Below are 7,899 nucleotides of genomic sequence, written 5' to 3'. Positions count from 1 at the left end.
CAGCCACCCATGAGTGGGATGAAATTCCGACCTCTCAAAAGAAAACAAAGCATTCTGTCACCCATGTTAAATATAGCTGCTGATTAGATAGTGGTTGTTCCTGGTCTAAGAGTATGCTCATAATATGGCATGCAGCTTCCCTTCCCTGAAAGCGTTTGGCCCAGCGAGGCTATTTAAGAGATTGCCTCTTCTCTTTTTTGGCTGCAGGGCAGGGGGGTGGGGGTGGGGGTGGGTGAGGGGTGGGGGGCGAGCAGTTACCACGGAGATACATAATCAGAGAAAGTAGCCGAGGGATCTCTTTTTAGTTTATGGGACAGAGGCGCGAGATGTCACCAGCCAAGCGCGATCCTCCGCGGACTTTCCTCAGCTTCTCCCAGCTCCTGCTGAACAGCGGCAGCTTGGGCCCGCCGCTCCCCCGGCCCAAGGTCAGCTACCTGGAGGTGGAGATCCTGGACCAGAGGACCGGAACGCCCGTCTCCATAATAGACAAGGTACAGCGAAACCGCTTCGGCTGAAATACCACTTGTTACGGCAAGGCAAGTGAGGGCAACTTCTTCCACTGTGTATCTTTTTATATCTGTATATTTTTACATATATATATAATTATAATTTCTTTTGAGCCTGCAGCAATAAAGCACTTAGTTGGATCCACTGTATTTGCTTGATATGGAAATGCGGCAGTGAGCACCAAAGAAAGAAACTGCTTTGTCTGCTGATGGAACAACCCTTGCCAAAAACAGCCGCGCTCTCTCTCATTCTCGCTGTCTCTCTCTGTCTCTCTGTCTCTCTCTCTCTCTGCCTGCTCTTGCCTCTGCATCCAGCCAGGCAGTGCTGGTGCCAGTCTAGAACAGAACAGTTCTGTACATAATGTACAGCAGGCACACTGTGAGCTGCTCAAAGTCTTTTATTGCAGTGGACGTGGCTGCAGAAATATCACCAGGTTTAGCTTCCCAAAAGAAAAAAAAAAAACTGCGGCATGAAGTGCAGATCTATTTTCTTAGGGATTTCTATAGGCAAGTGTCACTGTCATTAACTCACATTAGCAGCCCTCTGAACTGGATCAAACTGGTTTTCCATGGCCGCCATGTCTGTTGTCGCACGGTTTCCTCACTAATGATTCTCTGCTTTGCGTGATTTTTCCGCTGCCTCATATTTCATACTGTGCCATTGTGTTTCACAGATTCGGCTTCTGAATATGTCCTTTAAAACCCTATGACAGGTGGGTGTGAAGAGCTCACACTACCTCCATGCCCAAATTTTGCTGCAGATCTTTTATGTCATTATCACCATCTTTGCCTAAAATAAGTCACAAACTGTTTTTTTTTTCTGAGGCAACAGGTCAAGGTCACTCTTCAGTGAGGATTTGTGAGCCCCGTTTTGGCTGTTCTCTTTAAGCTATAATGAGGCTATGAGGAAGCCCTTAGCATGCTCCGCTCCGCCTCCCTGCTCCATGGGATAAGACTGCTATTGATAGCTAATTACAGGGACTTGAGAAGGCCTACTGAGATCTGTGAAGGAAAGCGGCTTTTCAGAAGGCTGGTTAATGATCTGATTGGTCCCAGTGTGTCGGGGCATCCTGGAGCCGAGAGCCCTTTTATGGGACGGGGGAGAGCTCTTGACCCTATCGATCTGAGCAGGGGTGTCCAACCTTATCCGAAAAGGGCCGGTGTGGGTGCAGGTGTTTGTTTTATCCCAGCACTACAACACCTGATTTAACTATTTGACTGATCTTAAATCAAAACCTTTATGTAGAACCAGGTGGTCTTAGTGCTGGGCTAAAATAAAAAATTAGACCCACACCGGCCCTTTTTGGGTAAGATTGGACACCCCTGAGTTTGAGCTCAGTGTAACAGTGACAGCAGTGACATTTATTATATTTAATCTCAAAGCTACAGTGAATGCGATTGGAATCTAAACAGATGCTTCCGTCAGCGAATGTGATTTTCCACAGTGAATGAGTAGTGCTGTGGATTAGGTTAAGGTCCCTCCCTAAGGTAGTTGTGACCTGGAGTGGGATGACATCATTATGAGGGGTCTGAATGTGTGCTATTGGCTGGCTGTTCTTTGTACTGTAAATGAGACCCCCTGTTTTTGGGGTGTGTCACATAATTTGTCCCACCCTGCCCTGCCGTGACACTGATCATACCACTGCTGGTTCATCCAGGGGTTAAAACATAAATGCTAAGCTGGCTCCTTTAATTAGCCGGTAATTCTCCTTGGTAACGTGGCAGGCATAGCAATGGCACCAAAGCTGACACTTTGCATACTTATGATGTCTTTGTTCTTGAACCTTGGTTGCGATCGTAAGCTGCAGATGCTAGGCACCTTTGATTTCCTCATAGCTAAAAAAAATGAAAAGATAATAACCATCCACGTTTGGGGAGAAAATTTGCGAGAGACCAGGAGCATCAGTAAAGAGGAAAGGTTGCCACAGTGAAATCAGACCTGCCCATAATAAACGCTCATTGTTATCCATGTTAAAGCCCCATATGTATTTTAAATTGATTGTTATTTTTAGTACCACTTCCTATCAATGTTTATATATTAACTCTGTAAGTAATTTCAGGGTGTAGAAAAGCTAAACAACACAGTGATAAAACAAAATGTTATAATTTTATCATTCCAAGGCCTTCTGTATCACTGTAAAATCAAACAAACTACTGAAAATAAAACGGTTTAATTAAGTGGTAGGACGTTGCCTCTCAAGTGCCTGCATGATAAATGCACTGCATGCATTCCATGAGGGTTTAATGGTGTGCACCATGTGTTCAGAAAGCTGCAGTCCCCAAAACAATATAGCTGTCAGAGTGAAACTGTCAGATTTTGACAAATACTGACAATGTGCATCACATACAGATACAAGTGCAGATTCTTTTAACTTTGGGGGATGCTTCTTGCCTCTTGAAATGAACATAAATGGTAGGAAAGACGGGTATAGAAATTCAGATCAGCGTCAAGGTGAATCGTAAGTACTAAATATTTCAGATTTATATTCAGACCACAAAAGGTTTTTTTTTTTTTTTTTTTTTTAACAAGACATCATCGAGTGACGCTTTGAGCTAGCGTCCCGTGGCCTTAGTACCACTGCCACAGAACTGTGCTTTCCAAAGGGCTGTTTGATGGAAAAAAAAAAAAAAAAGCGTAATAAGAGCACTTTGCTTTTCATATTGGGGCCAACACTGTGGTTTGATCTTCACACACATACCTTTCAGACTTCAGTTGCAGTGCTGTACAGCTTTTTATACACATTCAGAGCTCAGGATTAGAGGCAAAATTAACTTTGAGTCTTTTATCAACGTGAATTATTTAGCATGCCAACAAAAGGAAATGCTTCAGTTTGGATGAATGATTGAAAATGTTCCATCATCACATTTTTGATGAATAAATAATGAGTGGTACTATGCAGAGTGCATTTTTAAGCTTTAAAGTTTATGAATGAGACGTTAGGTTATATGGAGAGATCTATTTGAATGATTGACATTGGCAAAGAAGTTTAGCATCTCGATATTTTGTGCATTCAGCAGACGTTATTTCCTCTCTTTCATGAAATATAAGTATGAATAAAAAAGAAATTGTACTCTTTACTCTGAATTTTAGTCCAAAGAATATTACAGTACTGAAATATCCATACTCGCTACAGTATATCATGCAATGTGATGCTGATTCGTTGCACACGTTTGTCTGGTGTAATTTGTACATGTGCTAGGTGTGTTCTGTGTGTACCAGTATTACAAGAGCTTGCGCTGATATTTTAAGAATTCATATCTGAGGACTGCCTTGAAAATGGTCTCTTTTATAAAGTATTTACTCAGATCTGTGACTAATCTGCAGGTTGTTTCTCTACTTTTTCAAATCTGACTTACTTCGCAGTATGCTCCCAAAAATGAAAATCCTAGCTTAGCTTGGAATGCAATCAATTTCATCTTTCTGAAATAGCTGATAAAAAATTTTTATTTTATGAGCAAGAGAAAGAATTTTATGAGCAAGAGTAAGAGAATGCCACTGGCAGATTGGAGCATTCTGGAGTGTGGCTCTGCTATGCAGTTATTTTTGCTTCACTAACGGTTTCTGTGCTAGACAGAATGGACAGGAATGCACTGTCATCTCCGAATTAGTCAAGGCCAAGATTCCACATGGCTAAAATGCCATTAAGCAAAGCAGCACGAGAGGGGGGAGGAGATAAATAAATAAATCCAGCCACTGCTGCATAATAATGATTTATTATCCGGCTCTGCGGAGTCAAACCAATGTGCCACCAGGTTTATTTTGGACCCTTATTACATTTTTGTTGACAAAACCTCAGCAGAAAAGAAAGGCAGCGGCAGAATGAAATGCAGACTTGCCGTGCGGGTTTTCGAGAAAAGCTTTCATCCCTCTTTATAGCCTGAATTCTCTTCGGCGTGCATGCACAACATTACTCCGCTGGGGCAGAATTTTATTAAGTCTTTCCTCCTGAGGATTTTAAATGAGAGAGTTCTTTCCCCCTCCCCAACAGGATTCATCCGTTGAGTTTTCCACGCCTTGCATGAGCTATGTGTGATGGTGTAAAGCTATTTTTGCTGCTTGTATATTTTATAAGTTAAGCAAAGTGGTGCCGGTCTCTTTAATGACGCACTGCTGTTCTCGCTGTCATCGTGTGCTTTGTTCTCAGCCAATCCCGTACCGAGCTGTATGTGTAAAGACTGTTTGACAAACAACCGCGACATGAAGGCTAGCTCTTCCTTGGTAGGACGTACAGCCTTAGAGCTCCCATTGCTTTGTTGTCAGATGGAACTCCAGCGTATATTAGGAAAAAAAAACTGACAAACAACAGTGCCACAGCAGTTGAGCAGAAGATGCAAACTCCTGTATAGAAAGTACGAGAGAAAAAGGCAGATAGCTTCGAAACTTTGAGTCCCCCCCCCCCATTCAGCTCCACTAGGTTTTTAGGTTTGACTGGCGCCTAGAGACACTCCAAAGGGCATTGGTCTAGCTCCAAAGGGGAGTGGCCTCGCCCTAAACAGGCGCAGCTTTGTGTAAACCTAACCCTGACCATAACCCTCCTCTTTGGACGTAGGCCACACCCCTTTGGAGCTAGGACCCTCCCTTTTAGAGCAGCTCCAGGCCGCAGAAACACGTGCTTGGGCTTCTTTGGTTCTGAGAAGCGCTACACGGCAGTCACGAGATGATACAGATCTGGAGTATACTTTGGGATTTAGATATCTTCTACTGGACTGAATAATTTAAATCAGTGGTGGAGGAGGGCCAAAGGTCCCTCTTCTCCTGGGGGCAGGGTTTGCTCAACCCGGGTTCCCCGTGTGAAGTATCTTCCACAGTATGTGCCCATGCACAGCTCACTCCACAAAAGGAGGGAAAAACAATATCTTGCGGGCGGCTCGCGGTCTCCATAGCTGACTGAGCCTTCAACCTGTTCTCTCGCTCTACACTTTCTGCTTTTCAGCTTTAGCTCCCCATGTGGATCCGCAGGTTCAAATAATCACTGCGCTATATTATAGGCAAATGTTTTACTTATGCTTTTTAGAAATCAGTCTGTCAGTCTCACAGTCTCATTGTCATTATAGCTGAAGAAACTGGTTTCTCTTGCCCTGCCCGTGTGGGGTGCTCATTATTACTGAGTTGTGTTATTCAATCTAATGACTCCAGCTAAGACAGCAAAGTAGCGCTCCAAATAGCTCTGAACAGCAGAAAATGAAGAATCCAATGCGTCAGATCAAGTTTTGGTTATTACAAATCACGCCTTAGCGAACTTTGGAATAACAGCCCTTTCTTTCCTTTTCTATCGAGATGAGCTGATTATTACTATTAGTTGTGGATGTTAAGTCCTGTTTGGATAAGTCCTGTTTGTTTACAGCAATCTAGGAGCCAATAAATTTGCCAGTCAAAATGTTATTGCTTTGCATTGATGTATATTTTATATGGCTACAGGCAACATGATCCAATGCATCTTTTCTAAATTCTGTAAGCTCGGAGCAAGCAAGAGCTCTGTCTGCTCTCTTTCACTGGCTCTCCGTAATGCATACCTGTGTGTGTGCATGTTAAATGAAAGGAAAACATGAAAGAAATGGTACAAAAATATTCTTTCATTACACTGAAATAACAAACCTATTCAATAGACGATAGCAACACAAGTGGGAGGAGAAAGACGTTTTCTCAAGGATCAAAAGTTTTATTGTTTGCCTCTTAGCCCACGGGGTTTGTTCACCAGAACTGCCGCCTGCCTGTCCGTAGATGGCACTGTTTAATAAATGAAAACAGAGACAAGGCCGGCTTTTCCTGAGAGCAGTATCAGCACAGAAGAACCAGGGTGCTTTGTGCGAAGCCTTGTGTTGTGCCTGAGATGGATCTCTGTCCTGGTCATATGCCACCTTAAAGAGCATTCCGAGCGCGTTCAAAGGCCAGGTTGATAAATAAGTCGCGAAACGCGTTTGAAATCCTTGCCATTCTGGAAATAGCAACGGCGCTGATCTAATAAATGAGGAAAATCTTCTCATCTACGTGCGTTTGGATTTCCTGAGACCTGTCTGTCTTTGACCGCGCACGGCCGTTTGTTTTCTCAGGCTCCTGACAGAACACTATGCCAGGCTGAATTGCTGCTGTATGCTGTATGTACACCAGCAGCCATACCATACTTCATTTCTCCGCCAAGCATTGTTGTGACAGTTCTCTGCAAAAAGCGCTGAGCAAAATAAATTGAATTGAATTGAATTGAATTGAATTGAATTGAATTGAATTGAATTGAATTGAATTGAATTGAATTGAATTGAACTGAATTGAATTGAATTGTGATGTTCTCCTGTCTGACGGCTGAAGTTAAGCAGTGCTGGGGCATTGTTCGTACCTGGATGGGAGATACTGGAGATCAGAGAAAGCAAGGTTTCTAGTGGAAGTGGTGTTGGCAGGCTTTGAGTGGGTTGGCTTCCCTCTGGACCAAGTAGCAAATTTAGTCCCATGACCAAATTTTTAACCAAGTCTGGACATTGAAATCCATTCCATGCCTACTATTCCTAATATTTGTTTTTTTTTTATATAGCGTTTTCAGTGTGAATGATCATAAAGGATCTGCAGAGAGAACATATTGTCATTCAATTAACACAGCGGGAGAGGTAGCCTACGCATTCACAACCTGCTCAGAACCAGTTTGGCACAGAATATCGACGCGCGTCGTGAATACAGAGCAGTTCTGGAAATCGCTCCGCGCTGGCCTGCACCTCGTTCTGTAAGCAAAAGAAAATGCCGCTATCTTGCGCACTAACACTCGCATTCGCGACAGTAGTCCACAAACCGTTTATTAACTTATTTATTTTTTTCCGGCACCACCCCCCGACCTCTCTTGAGCACCTCAAACAGGTGCGGCCCCCCAGGCGCAGGCCTGCTCCCCCCTGGTGCCTGATGGCTTTTTGAATGCGGCCTGAACGAGGGCGGCTACACGGGTGGAAATGGCTGGGCCAGTACAGAATGATCTGACTCCAGATTACTGCCGTCCTTCCAAGGGGGGAAAGGCGCTCTGTAAACAGTGGAGAACACAATGCAGTTCAAATCACTCCCAGGAGCGAAATAATTGCTCTGATCCGTGACCCGAGAAGCTTTGAGGCGTCTCGCGTTGAATCCTAAACGTTTCTCTCCGAAGCTCGTGTTTGGGAAAGAATCCACCCCCCCCCCCCAGTTGGGCACTGGAGTGGGATCAGAGCAATAGGATCAGGGCACTAGAGAGAAGGAAGAAAGAGAGGAAGTAAACATCCTCCATAAATTCCACCCGGCTCACTTCAGGGGGCGAAAGAGCGAGCTCTTTATTTGCATGGAGACTGATCAAACTGCACCGCTGGGATTCAGCGCGCACTGAAAAGCAAAGTCGTTGGAAAAAAAAAAAAGAAAAAAAAAACGGAAAAACGAAAACATGAA

The 7,899-nt window shown here is 43.8% G+C and overlaps 1 protein-coding gene across 3 annotated transcripts in view; it reads left to right on the top strand.

Moving 5' to 3' along the window:
- Positions 1 to 238: 238 nt before the first annotated feature.
- Positions 239 to 7,899, top strand: part of LOC118231756 (trans-2,3-enoyl-CoA reductase-like) — a 32,393-nt gene continuing 24,732 nt past the window's right edge. For all 3 annotated transcript variants that reach the window (XM_035425937.1, XM_035425938.1, XM_035425936.1), the window contains exon 1: positions 239 to 491. In XM_035425937.1, coding sequence (XP_035281828.1) covers positions 309 to 491 — 183 coding nt within the window. In that variant the 5' untranslated portion in view covers positions 239 to 308. The remainder of the gene's footprint in view (positions 492 to 7,899) is intronic.

The sequence above is a fragment of the Anguilla anguilla genome, chromosome 7 (genome assembly GCF_013347855.1).
Source record: "Anguilla anguilla isolate fAngAng1 chromosome 7, fAngAng1.pri, whole genome shotgun sequence".
In the NCBI taxonomy this organism is placed as follows: Eukaryota; Metazoa; Chordata; class Actinopteri; order Anguilliformes; family Anguillidae; genus Anguilla; species Anguilla anguilla.
This window is presented reverse-complemented; position numbering and strand designations above follow the sequence as displayed.